At 49.6% G+C, this 17,765-nt stretch overlaps 1 protein-coding gene across 5 annotated transcripts in view; it reads right to left on the reverse strand.

Moving 5' to 3' along the window:
• Positions 1 to 17,765, reverse strand: part of PAMR1 (peptidase domain containing associated with muscle regeneration 1) — a 150,483-nt gene that overhangs the window by 57,042 nt on the left and 75,676 nt on the right. The window contains exon 1 of one of the 5 annotated variants that reach the window (XM_032357941.1): positions 13,387 to 13,827. The exons of 3 other annotated variants lie outside the window; for them this stretch is intronic. In XM_032357941.1, the coding sequence (XP_032213832.1) occupies positions 13,387 to 13,459 (73 nt within the window). In that variant the 5' untranslated portion in view covers positions 13,460 to 13,827. Of the gene's footprint in view, positions 1 to 13,386; positions 13,828 to 17,765 lie in introns of those variants that run through there. One more of the 5 variants, XM_032357939.1, reaches the window with a different exon arrangement.

A 17,765-nucleotide genomic window follows, 5' to 3' on the forward strand; every position in this document is an offset into this window, starting at 1 on the left:
AGATTTTATTTATCTATTTGACAGACAGAGATCAGTAGGCAGAGAGAGCCACAGAGAGAGAGGAAGGGAAGCAGGCTCCCTGCTGAGCAGAAACCCCTGATGCAGGGCTAGATCCCAGGACCCTGAGATCATGACCTGAGCCGAAGGCAGAGGCTGAGACAATGGTTTTAATGTTTTGGTGATTCGAGCCTGTCCCCTCTGGTCTGGCAAGCCCATCACCCTTCTTCCTCCCCAGCTTTAACAGAGAAAATATATGTGTAAGAAATAAATAGATGGGTGAAATGTTCTATAAGAAATACCAAAAGTTGGCCAGCTGAAGAGATTTCAAAAGGCAGTACGCAGAGAAAAGCAACCTCCTGGACTGCTTTTTCTCCATTTATTAGAATTATCTTTGCAGAAAGAGCATACTGGTCATTTGGCTTTAGCTGTCCAGATTTCAGTGAATTTCAATATGGGGCAAAAGGCCAGTTCCAGAACCTAGCCCTGAGAGAAGCCCTAAGGACAGAAGTTACTGGATGTTGTCATGTGTGTATACTAAAGCTGTTCAGCATCTGTGTAAGTAAATGCTTTTACGCTGTTCATGCAATTCAACCTTCAATAGGACCCAGTGAGACCGGTAATATATTTTCTTTTAAGTTTAAAGCATGTAGCCCTATTACTTCACTTTACCAGTGAAGAAAACAAGGAAAAGCACTAAGGAGGAGGAGAAGTAAAGAGAAATGTCAAAACCTTTCTAGAGAATTAATTCTGGGAAGAAGGGAGGCCAGTAGGATCACCTAGGGAGGTGAACAAGGCTGTAGCTCAGGGGGAAACAGGCCAGGACGAGCCCCGGCTTGACCAGCTAGAGGTATGCACGTCCCCCCTTGCCTAGTTAGGAACAAAGCCCTGTAACAAGCAACTGAGGTGTTCTGTCCCATCAGTGATTCCCAGGAAAGAAGCACATAGAAAGTGACCATGACAAAATCGAGCTCCGAGAGCTCCGGCACCAAGCACATTTATTCACCCCCAAGCTCTTCCGTTAGATAAAATATTATTTTTTCTTTAATCAAACATGACACGTTTTAACATAAATAATTTCTTATGAAAGCTTCCAAAATAAAATCATAAATAAAGGAATACAAACTATTTGGGAATAATGTTAATATTTTGCTGTCCGTCCTTCAAACTGTCTTATTTCAATGGACATACATACCCACATGCAGATACTGACACATGTGGACAGTCTTCTTCCCCAAACTGATCACAAATCATGTTCTGTGTTAGAAACTGCTTTTTGGGGGCCCCTGGGTGGTTCAGTGGTTAAGCGTCTGCCTCTGGCCCAGGTCATGATTCTAGGGTCCTGGAACTGAGCCCTGCATTGGGCTCCCTGCTCGGAGGGAGGCCTGCTTCTCCCTCTCCCACTCCTCCTGATTGTGTTCCCTCTCTGGCTGCTTCTGTCAAATAAATAAATAAAATCTTAAAAAAAAAAAAAGAAAGAAAGAAGAGAAAGAAAGAAACTGCCTTTTTTTCTCTCAGATTAGAGATGTCTTCTCTTGACACTGAGTAGTCTTCAAGAGTGGTTTTAAGCTGCTGCATAATTACCCTGTGTGTGCAGGTATCCCCTTTCCCTCTTTCTTAAATCAGGGCAAATGAAAGCAAGAGAGTTGCAAAGGACTTCAGTGTCCTGAGCTTTGCCCCGGGGGCCCTCTCAGCGGCCAAGCCGATGGGGCAGAGGCCACCCCGGTGTCTCCTCACCAGGGGGGAGTCCATTTCCATGGGTCCACTTGGCTTCTTCCAAAACTTGCTTTGGAAAATGGAAGCCACTTCCCCCGGTCCTGCTTTGACAATGGGAATCCTGAGGCCATGACGGCCACACTGAGGAGCTGGGGCAGGCGTGGCTTCACAGAGCGGCCATCGAATAAATGAAGGGCTGGAAGAAAGCCGCTGGCGTCATCTTCACCCATAATGTTGCGGGTTTCCTCCACAGCCTGAGAGTCCGCCAGGAGGCCCGCCAGCCCTGATCTGTCTCTCTCCAGCTGACGGACAGGGGATCCCTCCAACAGGCGGTGCTCACCTCCTCAGGATGGCGGGGAGCAACTGCGTCCCCCAGAGCGTGGTCTCCGAGGGCCAGGCGCTCAACACCAGATTTTAAGGAAATATTTTGACCCTGATGGTCATTAAGGTCCATCTGAAAAACCTCAGAGGATTCTTCTGGAAAACAAGGTCCGCCTGTTCCTCACATGATTGAGACCTCAGTTGTTAGATTAAAGGCCCAGACCAAGACCACCCCAGAAGGTGGCAAAGAAAGGTGCTTTCATTCTGTGCCCTTCCTCCTTTCTGTCCATCCAAACCTCCGGGTCCCCCCAGCTAACCACATGTAAGTAACACCTCTACCGAGTCTTTACCATCCTGCATTCTAGAAACCTTCTGAGACCAGAGGGAGGAAGAAAGATGTCTGCCTCAGCGGGAGATCCGACTGGACAGCTTGGGACCCCCACTCTGAGCCCCCCTCCTCCGGTAGGATCTGCGCTCCCCAGACTGAGGACAGTTCCACAGCCCACAACTTTCCTGACGGCCCCAGGGTCAGGCCAGCTGCTCACAGGATCAGGACTGATGACAAGCAAAGCCCAGGCAGGCAGCACTGGGAGTCACGGGACAGGGAAAGCTTGCAGACTCCGTGTGTTCTCCAGAACCTTCCTGTCGGCTGGCCTGGCTGGATTCCCCACCTCCGTGACCTTGGCTGCCCCCTCCCACAGCTCCTCTTGTTAATGAGATAATGGCAGCTGTGGAGTCAAGGTTTTCATCACCCCCTCTGGGTACCAGGAGTGATAAAACTTTTAATGGAGTCCATAGGAGTCTGGTTTGGGGGCATGCGTACCGTGGTGGGGGACAGGGAGGCCAAAATCAGTTTGTCACCTGATTTCCCTGCTCACCTTTATAAAGCAGGCTGCTCTCCACTGTGAACCTGCCTTCATCCTTCTAGGCACCCCGGGTCCCAGCACCTCCAGGGAATGCTTCCAAGCCCTGGGCCTATACCTGCTCGTTGAATCCTCCTGACCAGCCTTCAAAGCAAGTCTGACTTTCTTCACTTAACAGATGAGGAAACTGAGGAAGAGATAGGGTAAGTACACGGCCCCAGGTGGCGCCGTTTTCAGGTGAAAGAAAGACCAGAATCCACCTCTTCTAGGGCCACAGTTTCATTCCTTCCCACACGCTACCTGGATTCTAGAGGGTTCCCACCTCTGACCTCGCAGTGTCACGAATGCAGCACTGATGAGATGGACATATTTGGGAATCAGACCCCCCAGATGTTTATCCTGAGTCTGTTCCTCTTGTATGCCGGTGGACTGTCATGGTAGACAAGGCGCCTTAGCCCGAAGCCGCAAGTGGGTAGATGTACAGTTGATGGGGCTGTTGACGCCCCTGTGACCGAAGAAGGCAATGAGCAGAAAGGGCTTTGAAAGAACAACTGCAGATTTATCAAGACATTTACCATTCTGCTCTGCAGGATACAAAGCCATCCCGTCTCGGGCTAAGGCACAGATGGCAACGGGAGCGAAGGGGGTGAGTAATAATGTCTTCTCCTGAGGCCCACACATACACGGCATTTTTAGGCTCATATTAAAATCATGGCATTCTGAGCTCCTCCCCTTGCTTCTAGATCTCTAACACCCCTCTTCAGACACCTATTTAAATAGGACATGGTTTACCTCCTGCTCCTTCTCTTCTAGAAATAGAAATTCTACATCCATAGTCCAAGGGAACAAAACCTAAACTCTGGCATTTGGCAGAATCCCCAGTTGCCATTATCCTCAGCAACTGTGGTGCTGGAAATCCTTGAAGGACAGCTGCTTCTGGGTTATTTCAATTGTTGGAATATGAGCTGCCTGGATCTTATTTTTTTAGTAGAATTGGCTACTACGAAAAACATTTAATAATGCATCTAAAAGTACTTGGCAATAGAATTCAGCAAATATGACATCAACTGAAGCATTAGAATGGCTAAGTTGAAAACATTAAAATTTAAGCTAGCCCCTAAAAATCCAGTGTGGATTTCCCTGGACCCAAGAATTCTACAAACTATCCCCCCAGCCCCCGCCCCTGCCAGCCCCTCTTCCACACTTCCAAACCCTTCCTTCTGAATCAGAGCATGTCAAGGCCACACAGGAGTCTGGGTCGGCCACATCTACCTCCTTGCCAATAGCTTCCAGAGTTAGTGTTACTGACTTCATATCCACGGTCACTGTGCCAGGCAGAAGGCAGATTTTCCTTCTACCAAAGCCAGCTGGCCAGCAGCACAGGTCAAGTGTGGACGGATGCTGAATGAGGATGATGCATTTGTGATGGTATGTCCGGTTCATTAAGCCCTAAGCTGGCAGGAGCGCGGGGCAGGCTAGCCCTCCTCAGAGCTACCTGCCCCAGCTCTGCAGGCTAGAACCCGATGAGGTTGCGGCAACTTCCTGCCTGAGGATTCCACTCTGGAATCAAGATAGGCGGTCAGGGGCAACATCTCCTGTTAGGGATGCAAGACCTTGAAACTCCCAACCTACTACAGACAGAACACCCAGTATTTCCTTTCAATTCCCTGTGAAACGTGAGCTGGTGGGAAGAACAGTGGAAGGCAGGGATGGCTCTCGTTTCTGGAGCGCTCCCTGTTTGCAAGATGCTCCTCTAAGCCTTTTAAGTCTTACCTCATTTAACCCCAGCACTAAACTCGAAAGACACTATTATCCTCAGTCTACAGGGTGGAAGGGGGGAAGGTCACATGAAAGGAGTTAAGGAACTTGCTCGAGAAAAGCAGCCATAAGCGACAGAGTCAAACCCTGGCCCATACTTGAAACCCCAATCCTGTACACCCCACATATATACACAGTCACACCCATCCACATCTCTCCTCTTGTGCGTGCCTGTGTATTCAAACACGGGCACATCCGTACCAAAGGTGCATTTCACAACTATGAAACGTGAGGGCTGAGTCTTCACTGAGGTCACGGCGACTCGAGTCCACTTCCGCAGGATAGCCCTTGAAGGAACAACCGGTTTTATGCCTCACCCGTTGCCACTGTGGTTATCCAGTCTGAAACAAGTCAGGGCAGAGAGAGGAGGCAGGCTGTGCTAGGGCCGAGGGACAAGCCGCGTTGCATGACAACGGGAACAATATTTAGCAAAGGCAGGAATAAAGAAGTTCCCAGAAACAGCAAACAACAGGTCGATGAGCAGCTCAAAACTAACTCCAAGTCATGTGCTGTCACTGTGGGATACGGCCCCAGCGCGAAGAGCCCAGGCCGCTTCAGGGTGTGCCAATCAGGGTCCCAGTGACTGGGTTAAACCAGAGCCGGCAAACACCAGAGTAAATAATGGGGGAACTGGGGACAAGCCTCCGGGTATGCAGTGAGGCAGGTGGGGCGGAGAAGAGACGGTGAGGAAGGGTGGTGGGTCTCAGTGCCCCTGGGGGTGAGAAGGATGCTCAGACAGTGCCCTCTTTTGGGAAGGGGAGACCGTGTGACTGGCACCAAGGATCCCATCGAGCCGGGAAGTCAGGCCACAGCCCTGGGACTCCCCGGTTGTACTCGAATTCATCAGATTCCATTTGTCCAGTGATCCCAGACTGACCGTGTTACTGGGGCATCTCCACGGTTCTTCTGCCCTCCCAGAGAGCGGTAAGTGATGAGGGCATCAGATTTCCAGCCAGGCCCGCAGAAGAAGTCTGAAGAGAAGCCCGCGTTGCACAGATACGCATTCCTTCCTTCCCCTTCTCCTCCGTCACGGTGAGGTATTCTGCAACGTCGCATTCATTACAGGCAAGAGAGCAGAGTTTTCCAAACTACATTCCAGGGAGCCCTCATTCCCCCGGATCGTATAAGGTAGGATGTGAAAAGAGGTTCTGGGCTTAACCTTGTAAAATGCTAATCACAGCTTGCTTTATTACATGGCTTTGCAACATCTACAAATGCCTTGCGCTCAGCCACTTGCCACCTCCCCCAGACTCTGTTCATCCTAACATCCTAGGTTTTGGCTCTTTATTTTTGCTCAAGATCTTCCAACATTAGAATTCCATGAAACCCACTTTGGAAAACGCCAGACTGGACCATCAGCTCCTTGAGCGGACTGCAAGTGCCTGCAGGAAACGGGCTTCGCCTTATCCACCATGGCAGCAGCCAGCACCAAGTATCAGGTCTGGGGCACGAGCAAGTCTGCTGAGTAAATACGTGAATGTGGGCACAGGAAACGCATGCGATTTCCCAGGAAAGGTGAGTGCTGACAAAGCGTGATGTTAGAAACATCTCTTGCTGGGACACTGTGGGAGTCTCAATTTTGTGGTATGAGGAATCCATTGGGTCCATTCCTGGTGAATGTTTTGGTTTCTTGCCGTTTGTCGCTTATTTCCACAAAGACTTGGGATGCTCACGTGTTCTCTTCCACCAATGGGCTGGACCAGGGGAGCTGGGCTTGCCTAGAAGGGAGGCTGAGCACCGTTGAAAAGCAGGGAGTCAACCACCCACTAGGAGGCAGAAAGCCAGACCAAGAAGTCCTGCAACAAAGATTCTTTACTGGCAGCCAAGCCCCCCCTTCCACTCATACCCAGGTGCGCCAAGGGCGTGTGGGAAGAGGGGAGCAGACGTGACCAGCTAGAGGTTAAGTTCAGGCTCCTTGCCCCAGGACATCTCCGGTGTGCCCCACCATCGCTGTTGATTCTGAGTTAAGATCCCAGCATCAGGGGATTCGTTGTCACCTGTAAAGGGAATCTATGAAATAAGTGGAGGGGAAACTCTGAAAAACACAGACGCTTTAGTTCCCCAGAGTCTTCAAATGATTCATTTGATCTGACGCAAACTGGGCCAACATCCCCTCCATTTAGTGGTTTTCCATTGAACCGGCTGGAAATCTTTTTTTAACCAAGCATGAATTCAGCTTATGAAGACAATTGCTGTGTCTCCCCATGAGCTAACGATGCCTGAATGTGTTCCTCACTCCTTTCTGGCGACAGTCCCGGTTTTCCAATCACCAAACCAACTGACCAGACTTCGGCTCACAGGGAAACTTGCTGCCAGACCACCAGCTCCGCCCTCTGAAGCAGCCAGGACCTCAGAGAGGATGGGGCTGAAGACGCCCGCCCTGCGGGAATTAGGACATTGGCCCAACTGCAGAGGCGGAAGAAAAGTGACAGAAATACGCATCCTCATGTGCTGCCCAGCTGACGGGGACACTTCTCTTACCTGCTTGACATTAGTGTCAGGCAGACAGCAGGTCCTCATGCAAGGTTGAAATCAATTGGTTAAAACCCATCTTTAATTTTACTGGAAGGGGATTGTGTCTCTGTCCCCTGCTAGATCCATCAACTGCGTTATGCCAAAAAAGAAGGGGGAAAAAAAAAAAAAAAAAACGCTTTCCTTTATTCATTCCAGGCCTGCTTCTCCCATTCCACAGCCTGAGTTTACACAGAGATGATCTTGACAGAATAAACCCATAAAGGAGCTAAGCTACAAAGTGTCAGGGCTGGACGTGAAACATGGCTCACCCTTCATTCTGTTGTTCTGCAAACAGACACATGAGTCTAATTATCAAGGCTGACCATGAGAAAGAGAAATTCTCACTTGCTTCGCTAAATCAGAGTAAGACACGTAATCCTGGGGACAGCTATCCCAGAAAATGGTTAGAGTTTTGATCTGCCCCGTGCCTCAGTTTCCCTCAGGACATCTAGAGTGTCCAAGAGACAGCCAGACTTCCCCACTAACACCATGCTCCTTTATGACTCGGCCAGAATACAGCCAGCAGATCGACCCGAGCTGAACCTATTGCTTACCGTGGTGGTGTTACGGAGTGTTTCAAGGAGTGGCTTACGGAGTCAGACTCTCTGGGTTCAAGACACGGATGTCCAGCCATGGGACCTAGGCAAGCTTACCCTCTGCCTAAGTTCCTCCACGTGCGATTAAATAAATTAAATGTAAAGCCTATAAGACAGTGCCTGCTACTTACCACAAACACCATAAATTGTTTGGGTGGCGAACCTTACGGTTAGGTCCCTTATCTAGGATAGGATGGAAGGCCGTTTGGCCACCCATCATCAAGGGTGAAGGATTTGAGGTACAAACCCTACCCACTCTGCTTCAACTCATGTATAATTGCACCCAAGAAAAAAAATGAGAGGAGAGAGCTGAGTGGGGAGTTCTGGGAGACCCTGTGATGAAGACGGTAGGCTATCTCCAGCCAACTCTAATTCTCTGTCTTCCTTGAGTGGTTTTGTTTACAGGTATGAGGCTTGCTTTTTCTTACGTTTTCTCTCTACCATAAACCTAATGCTTCGGCCCAGATCTTAGGATGGCTGACAAACCGAATTCCTTAAACGCAGACCAGGCTTGGAATCTGAGAGACTTTCTGCCACTGATCTGGTAGCTTTCGAAGCTCCAGCTGGCCTCTGGGTCCTCTACCCCGGACAGGAACTGGAAAATGTAAACACTGCATTTCTCTCCCTTTTAAAATAAAAAGAGAGAGAAGCGGGGGGGCAGGGAGCTGGGTTCTTGTGACTTTCACATATCCCACAGTGAGGGTGACAGGTCCTCCCCCACGTGGCGGAAGGGGGGCACAGACATCCCTCATTTATCACTGAAATGACACCTCCCCCAGCCTGCACATGCCTCAAATTGAGCACAGCTTCTAGAGCTGGTCTCAGGAGAGACAGGTAGGGAATTTCTCGTGCTTGGGGATTGGCTGCCCCTAGTGAGGCAGGTGGAAATCATTTCTGACTTAAGGCCAATCATTAGATTACCCAATACCATTCTCTCAGCCATTTCTGTCTAGCCAGCATATCCCAGATGTAGGGGACTTGAAATCAAACTTCCAGCCCATGCTAGTGGTATTGCCTAAGACTTCGGGATATTTCCGAGACACTCCCATGTCCAAAGATGTTTTGTCCCTAACTTATTGACCCAGACACAATACCCAACCTCATCCTCTCTTTCCACCAAAAGCTCATGCTCAAGTACACTTGTGGGAATAAAACCCTTTAGTGAAAGAGTGGGTGGTCACGGAGGTTCCACGTGTTCTACAAAACCCACATGTTAAAATATATTTACGTTCCCTCTTTTAAAAGTCCTGTCAAGCTACTCATCCTCTCTCCCATTTCTCCCCATTCAGCACTCAGCCCCCCACCTTCTCGCTTTCACTGGCCCTTTTTACTCCACCCTCTCAAGAACGGCAGTCAAAATCTCAAATGCCAATAGGGAGCGGCTGGTAAGTGTGGGCTGAAAAGGTGGGGCATCTTGCCACAGAGAGGACCAGCCCACTTCAAAGCTTTCAGGTTCCAAACATTTTAAGCATGATGTCCCAATAAATACTTTTTCAGGCATTTTGACCCAAAGACTGCCAGACCTTCAGCTCTATAAGTCTCCCTCTTTGCCACTGCCACCCAAGACCAAGCAATGGTGCCCCCGAAACTGGGGTTAGCCAGGACTGTCCCCTACCACGCAGTGTTGTGAAGCTGTGCCAAGTGGACCTATGCATTGGTATGATCAATCCCTCCGTGAGATGCGTGAGCTTAAGTCAACCTGTTTCCAGGTGAGCTTGAGGTCAGGAACTGGACGGTCTGGGCTTACCCAGGCTCATCTGCCTGTGTATTCTTTTTTTTTTTTTTTTCTTTTTTTAAATCATTATTGCAGCAAAATAGAAGTATGTAAAATTTACCATTTTAATCACTTTCCATTCGGTAGCCCTTGTAACCAACACCAATATTCATCTCCAGAACTTTGTCATCATCTCATAGTGCAACTCTACACCCGCTAAGCACTCAGTCCCCCAGCCTGCCTCCCCCCACCCCTGCTGGCCACAGTCTACTTTCTTGATGAATCTGACTGCTCTCGGTACCTTATATGGTACCTCATATGGTATTTATTTGTCCTTTGTGTCTGGCTTCTTTCACTTAGCATAATGTCTTCGAAGTTCATCCCTGTTGTAGCCTGAACTTTTTTTTTTTTACATTTTTTTAAAGATTTTATTTATCTATTTGACAGACAGAGATCACAAGGAGGAAGAGAGGCAGGCAGAGAGAGAGAGGAGGAAGCAGGCTTCTGGCTCAGTCCCAGGACCCTGGGATCATGACCTGAGCAGAAGGCAGAGGCTTTAACCCACTGAGCCACCCAGGCGTCCATGTAGCCTGAACTTTATTCTTTTTTAAGGCAGATTAAGATTTCTGTATATGTATATACATTTTGTTCATCCGCTGATGGACATTTTTGGGTTGTTTCCCCTTTTCGGCTATTGGGAATAATGCTGCAAAGGACATTGGTGTACGAAATACCTGTTTGAGTTCCTGCTTTCAGTTCTTTGGTGTATATACCCAGAAGCAGAATTGCTAGGTCAAATGTTTAATTTTTTGAGAAACCGTGCCTGTGTATCCTTGAATAGGTCACAGAACCGCTCTAAACCCCATTTCTAAAATGAAGATAATAACAGCTCTACCTTATTAGTGTGGTCTGAGAATTCATGAATGTCTACGTACAGCATTTGGCTCAGACTGGGCCAGATATGTTCCAGCTCAGAGTCCTCTGAAATTAAGGTACTCCAATTAAATGATCTCCAAAGTCACTCCCGGCTCCAAAAATCCACGATGCCACCATCAAATTATTTTCCTGGTAGAGAAGCCGGAGCTTTCAGTGTATACATCAGGGGAACACGGTCTTCATGGTTCCCACAAAAATCCACCCTAGCCAAGATGGCCCAGTTTTCATAACTCTCTCCTTGGAATTTGCTAACACATGCCATTATCAACCAACCTCGAATTTTTTTCTTGCCACTCCACTCCTCCCCCCCCCTTTCTTTCCACACCCCCTTTCTCAGCTGGCTGCTCCTGCCCACTGAATATCTGGGCTTCAAATTATCTTCCCTGGTTGCCTTTAGGTTCTTTCGCCGCAAGCTAATGTCTGTTGGAAGCAACACTTGCAAAATTATCCATATTACGGTTTCGTTCCCCAGAGCCACATATTTTAAATGAGTTTTTCCTCTTCGGCAGGATCCTGCTGGCAGAGCTCCTGCTATTGGTGAAGTCAGTGGAGTCGGGTTTCTCCCCCACATGCTGTTTATGCCGGGTTATCACTTGGCCTCGAGTTTGCATTCTCACCCTCCAACAGGAGTCCCATGTCTGTGAGCAACAACCTCCCGTGCCATCCCAGCGGATGTTTACGGATGTTTACGTCTCAGCGAACCCTCTCGAGAAAAGTAAGGAGACGAAATCTGCTTTCGGGCTTTTTCTAGAGCCGGCCAGATTCGGCATTCCAGCCGGGAGTGGACTCACTCACTATTTGAGGAATTGTTTTCCTTCTCCACTTCTATTCCTCCGTCTCCCCCTCCAAGGGTGAACTTAAAACAACCGACCTCTCCTCACTAGATACGTGAAGTTGGGGCACCTGGGTGGCTCAGTGGGTTAAGCCTCAGCCTTGGGCTCAGGTCATGATCTCAGGGTCCTGGGATCGAGCCCCACATCGAGCCCCACATCAGGCTCTCTGCTCATCAGGGAGCCTGCTTCCCCCTCTCTCTCTGCCTGCCTTTCTGCCTACTTGTGATCTGTCAACTAAATAAATAAAATCTTAAAAAAAAAAAAAATAGACACGTGAATTTGCTGGAAGTTGCTCCCCAGTTCGGTCAGCAGCCTGACTGCCAAGAAACCAGTCACCCTTCCTGAAGCTTTTCCATAGCAAAAGGTACAAGAGATTCTGGGGTTAGGAGTAAAGGTTTTTTTCCAGATCCTGGGCAGGTGAGCTTTTTTCTTTAACTTGTATGGATCTGAGTCATCTCACCTGCCACCTTACAAAAAAAAAACTAAACTAAACTAAAAAGAAAAAAAAAAAAGGCGGGGGGTAAGCAGGGAAGCGTTGTTGTAGCCAGGAGAAAACTAGTCCTCAGAGCTCTGGTGCTCTGGGAAGGAACCAGCCTCCCCTGGACTTGGGCTCGGGCCACCATGCCCGGGAGGCTTGGCTCCAGAAGGCAGAGATGGGAACAGGAAGAACTTTCCTAATGCAAAGTCCTCAACCTACCCCGAGGTGAGCATCTAGGTTTATGGATTATCAAGCCCCTCGTGGCCTCCTTCTTCCTTCATTATTTATTGTCTGTGGGCTGCTCTAGACACCGTGCAGGCAAAATTCAAACGCAACCCCTCCAGCTGGCGAGGGAGAAGATTCCACCTGGGGCCGGCGGGCTATAGGTACACGGAAAGTATTGACCGAAATGGGTTTGTCGGGTTTTGCACACACACACCCCCATTTATCTTGGCTTAAATTTAGTTCATCATGAAGGGCTGTGCCTATGGCCGAGGCTCCCATCCATAGAGCAGTCTACTGATTTTAGGTCCTCGCCACCCCCTTTGACCCGGTTTCATTCTGGGACGCGCACCAGCTACTTGCAGCCACACAGCACGTCCCTCTCTAGAACACAGGTGATGAGTAACCGGCCAAAAGTCGAATAGCAAATGCTCACAGGCTCCCTGCTCCTACCAAAGCTGCTCTGTTTTGTCACACCTGCACGTGTCAGCCTGTCCTTCCCTGATGAGGTCCTACCCACCTCCTAACCCCTTGCCCGGAGGCAACCCCACAAGGACAGATGCTCTTAAGAAGTCCCTGCTTTCTTGCCTGCCAGCGAGCCTTGACAAGACCAGCCTCCCATCCCCTCCTTGAGCCAAGAGGCCCCCAAAAGCCCTGGTTGCATTTCAGCCTCACTCACCCAGGGAGCCCATCCGACATGGGGTTTGCGGCTCAGAAAATGATAGTGAAAAACACACAAGCCAGAGCTCTTTCTAAACAAACTCTGTGTGTCCCCAGAAACGACTTGCACTTTTAACCTCAGCTTTCTCTTCTTCTTTCTCATTCTTATGGGAAGGAAGTGCATATGTGCTGAGCCGGTCAATCTCCCGTGCTGGGCTCTGTCCTGAAGGGCGTGACAAGCAGCGTTTCACCAAGCAACCTTTACTGGGAGGGACCCCCTTGCTGCCAGCCTTGTTTTTGATTGGTTTCTCTCCTCCCCGCTTCACCTCTGGGGGGGCTCCTTCCAGGGGGAAACTTCTCCCTTTTGTCAGCCAGAGTGGGTGAGTCAGATGGGATAGATTCCCAGAGGTCCGTCTGTGCTTTCCGAAGATAAAACGAAAACCAGCAAAGTAAGCTGGAGCTGGTACCCCTTCCTGAGGCAGTTCTGTCCCCCAAGTTGGGATGATAGAACGGTGTCACATTCTCGGGGAGGTCAGAGGCTCCAGCACCCTCAGCCAAGCCCCCAAGATTAGACTGGACTAGAAGAAGAGCTGGAGGTCCCCCCACCCCCGCCCCCCGCCCAGCGCCATCCCTTGGGGCGCCCCAGGCATGCTCCCCACCGGACCCAGGAGAGAAATAGAGCCCCCTCCCAGGGGGCCCTAAACGCTACTCACGGTACCTCTAGGCAAGGATGAGATGAGAAGGAGCTGCAGAAAAGTGAGCCCCAACTGCGTCCAGCAGCCCAGCTCCATCGTTCCAGAGCCGGTGCCCCGATGAGCGACTGCTGCGGAGGGACCGGAGACCCGGAGGGACCGCGGGAGGCCGGGGGCAGGCGGCTCTTACACGGAGCTCCCCAAGCCCCAGCTGAGCGGGAGCTCGGGTTTCAGCTCGCCAGGCTCTCCCATCCTCATCGGAGGGGAACCACCTTCAGCCAGAGCGACGTCAGCCCAAAACCTCTCCTCTCTGCCGCCTTAACCCTTGCGGGGCCCGGGAGGTGTGGCCACGCGGGGAGGCCCCGGGCTGCGGCTGGAAGGGACGCCTGGGGCAGGAGGCCAGCCCGCTGGGACAGGGGGAGCGGACAGTACCTTGGCTGGGGGCAGAGGTAGGCGGGGCTGTGGCGCCGCTCAGGTGAGGCCGGAAACCCAGCCCCACCCCCACCCAGAGGAGTCCTGCCTGGGATGGCACTCTGAGGCTCTTAAGGTCACGCTTGGGTGGGCGGGGCTGGAGTGGGGAGGAGGAGGGAACTAACCCTCCACTCCTTCCACCTCAAGCATCTAATCCAGGTGAGCACAATTTGGAAACCCTCCTCTTTGCATCTGTAGGCATCTTCCCGTGATGCCCATCATGGTGTGGTCAGCAGCATAAATAGATCCTGTGCACATGCCAAGCAGAGTATTAGGGATAAAAGAACACATAAGACACTGCCTCTGTTGTGACCATCTAGGCATAGGGACAGCAAATGGAATCTTGAATAACAAGAAAGGATGCTTTACAAGATAATAGCCAATTTTTTAAAATCAGTTTCTCCGTGCTAGGCATTTAGATATCTTACATGCATCAACTCATTTAGTCCTCATAATAAACCGCTATCATCTCCATTTTACAGATAGGGAAACGGAGTCACTGAGCTTTCAATAGTTCATCCACCGTCTCCGTGTAAGTAAGTAGTAGAGCCAGGGTTTGAATCCAGATCTAAGGTCTATCGTCCTAGCCACCAGTCTCTACCACGTCTTAGGATGCTGTGACTATGGCATTTAATCACAGGTACACGTTCAGTGATGGTATTTTCCACACTGAAACAGACTCAGAGATGAAGTGACTTGCTCAAGGTCCCTCAGCAGGAAGCGCCAGAGCAGAGTTCACAGCCAGGTCGAACTCAGGGAAGTGCCAGGGTTTCAGGCCATGCTTGGTCCCAGTTTGTACTGTCCGATGAAGAACAAAAGTTGGGAGAAGTGGATGATATTCAGGCCTGGGGCAGTGGGAAATTTACCTACACTGGGGAAGCTTCACGTGGAGCCTGAGAGAGGAGATCTCAATCCAGGGAAGGGTGTGAGGAGGCCTTTCTAGGAGGAAGGACTGAATTGGGCCAGTGCCGCTGGGAAATGATGAGTATTTACCTGTGTATATTACAATTTTATGTGTATTCTTGTTCCCAAAGGATCCATGGCAGCGTGTACCATTAAAACGCATTTTAAACAGCTTTGAGAAGAAGGTAAGTATCAGAACAAAAGCCAACGCAAGAGGATAGATAATATGTACAGTTTGCATGTGGCAGAGGGCAGGAAAAGAGGAAACAAGTGGTTACACTGGGTTTTACTCTGTCTTGGAATGAGGGGCTCTGGTAGTCTAGGAGCAGCTCGTTCTGGGCCCGAAGCAAAGATCTAGGAAGAAAAGTCACGTTGGCATCCAGACCGGGGAATGGAGGAGGCCAAGGCTGGCACCAAGAGCACCCCTGAGACCGTTGACAGCAGCCTGAACAGTAAGCAATGGAGTGGAAGGGGAAAACAGTGGAGTGGGAGAGACTTAGGGAAGGTAGAACCGCCAGGGCTCAGGACAGACTGGATAGGCAGGGGCCTGGCACAGGTGCTCCTCTCAGAAAGAAATTCCTGAATCTCAACCGTCTCAGCGAAGTGACTGTGAGCTAGAACTCGGCCATCAAGGACCGGTATTCAAAGCTGCGATTCACCACTTTCTGACTCTATGACTGTGAGATCAGAGAAGATATATGCTGGTCTCTGCCTCCAGTTCCTGGCACTGAGCTCCTGACACCCTTCTACTTCCCGGGTGATACAAGTGTCTTTGTCCTAATGAGGTGACTCCAGGTGGGCTCCTGGTTGGGGCTGGTCAATAGAAAGTCCAAGTCATTAGAAGCTTGGAATTTTTAGCCCTACCCCCGCCCCCATTCTCTTGAGAAGGGAGCAAGGCTAAAAATGGAATTAATGGTGAGTAATGTCTCCAGTGAGGAAGCCTCCCTAAAAATCCCAATAGTATAAGGTTTGGAGAGCTTCCACGTTCCATGTATCAGTGGGATGATGTAGCCCAACTCCATGGGGGTAGAAGCGTGGGACTGTCAGACCTCCCCTACGTATCTCTTCATCTGGCTCTTTATTTGTATCCTTCCTCACCTCCTTTAATGAACTGGCAAGTGTAAGAGAATCCCTGAGCTCTGTGAGCCCTTCAAGCAAGTCACTGAATCCAAGGGGGAGGATGTCACGGGACCCTCTGCATTGTAGCCAAGTGGGTAACTTGAGGACCTCGTACTTGAAGTTGGTGTCTGAAGTGGGACAGTCTTGTAGGACGGAGCCCTTGACCTGTGGGATGTGACATCCTCTCCAGGAACTGTCAGAATTGAGTACAACTGTAGGACACCCAGCTGGCGTTAAAGACTTGCTGGGGGGGGTGGGGAATCACACATATCAGAAGTGTCCGAAGTGAGTGGGGTAGAAATAGGAGAGTATGGGATACGCCAGGAGAAAGAAGGACAGGGGCTGGGGGTGGTTTTTTGGTCTGTTTTTTGTTTTTTGTTTTGTTTTTTCCCAATATAATGACCTAAACCAAGCTAACTAAGGCTCTCAATCTCAGTTTTCTCATCTGTAAAATGGAAATAATCGTCAAACTTTGAGACAGGAGAATTTAAGGAGACTATGTACATAATAGGGCCCTTAGCACACTGCCTAACTCATACTAAATGCTCAATAAATATTATTATATTATGGGCCTGAGTCTGACGCTATGGCCTGACACGGGCCTTCTTCCTCACCCTCAACTTCCCTATCCAGGTGAAAACTGATTAAAATTAGCACAAAGAATAGCTTCTAAAAGGCAGGAAAATACCAAAGGGCAACATATCTGCGGGGTGGAGGTCAGAGGTGAGAAGAGGGGAGGTTCATTTTATTTTATTTTATTTTTTAAGATTTTATTTATTTATTAGAGAGAGAGAGGGGGAGAGAGCGAGCACAGACAGACAGAATGGCAGGCAGAGGCAGAAGGAGGAGCAGGCTCCCTGCTGAGCAAGGAGCCCGATGTGGGACTCGATCCCAGGACGCTGTGATCATGACCTGAGCCGAAGGCAACTGCTTAACCAACTGAGCCACCCAGGCGTCCCGAGGGGAGGTTCATTTCATTGCTGGCCAAACAGCCCTAGTCCTTTGGTGATGGGCCTGGGGATGTGGTGACTTAATTTCCAAATACTGAGGCCTTAGAGCCTCTCAGGAGTCTGTTCCTCCCATCAGCTGACATTACCACTTCCTTCTTCCCTCATCTCCATCCCCCCCAGCACCCCCACCCTCCCACACACACATACTCAGCCACTTATCAAAACAGATCACCCAGCAGCCTCATTCCTACAGCAACCATACCCCACCAGGCTGGGACTCTAGGTGATAAACGTAAAGAAGTCCCCAGCGCCAGGTCTTTGTTCCTCCAGGCTTAGGAACCTGGAAACAGCCCCTCACTCCTCTTTCTGGGATGCCCACAGTAGTATAATTGTTCCCTGCTCATTTGCTGTCTAATTTGGGTTTACGAATTTTCCTAGGGCTACCGAGTCTCGAAAGGAATTCTCAGAAAGAAGCAGAACATATTTCTCTGGGGAACACAAAGCCCTGATCCAATATTACCTTGTTGAACTTCACAATAAACCCAGGCTCACAGAGGGAGAGGGAGGTCATGACTACAACACAGGAAAGTCAGGAGTTTGCCCGAGGCCAAATGGCCCTACACAAACTTCGATTTTCCTACACAAGTTTAGTCTCCTCTCTTCCCATTATAATCAACTCAATTTCTCATATCGATAGAGTTGAGTATTGTTCTAAATCAGAGGTTCTTAACCTGGATCGCATGGGGTCTCTTGGGAGGGAGTTTTTGGAGGGTTTTTAAACCTCCGCAAATTATACACAAAATCCTGCATGCATTGTTTTTGGAGTAAGAGAGAGCCATAGCCTTCTTCAAAGTCTCAAAAGGATCTGCAAACTCCCAACTTATTTTCAATCACTGGTGTTCATAAGTTGACATTGAGAAGTTGACAAAATATTCATTGGGTTTGGGGAAAGTGGCTTTGTA

Source organism: Mustela erminea, chromosome 9, assembly GCF_009829155.1.
Source record: "Mustela erminea isolate mMusErm1 chromosome 9, mMusErm1.Pri, whole genome shotgun sequence".
Classification (NCBI taxonomy): Eukaryota; Metazoa; Chordata; class Mammalia; order Carnivora; family Mustelidae; genus Mustela; species Mustela erminea.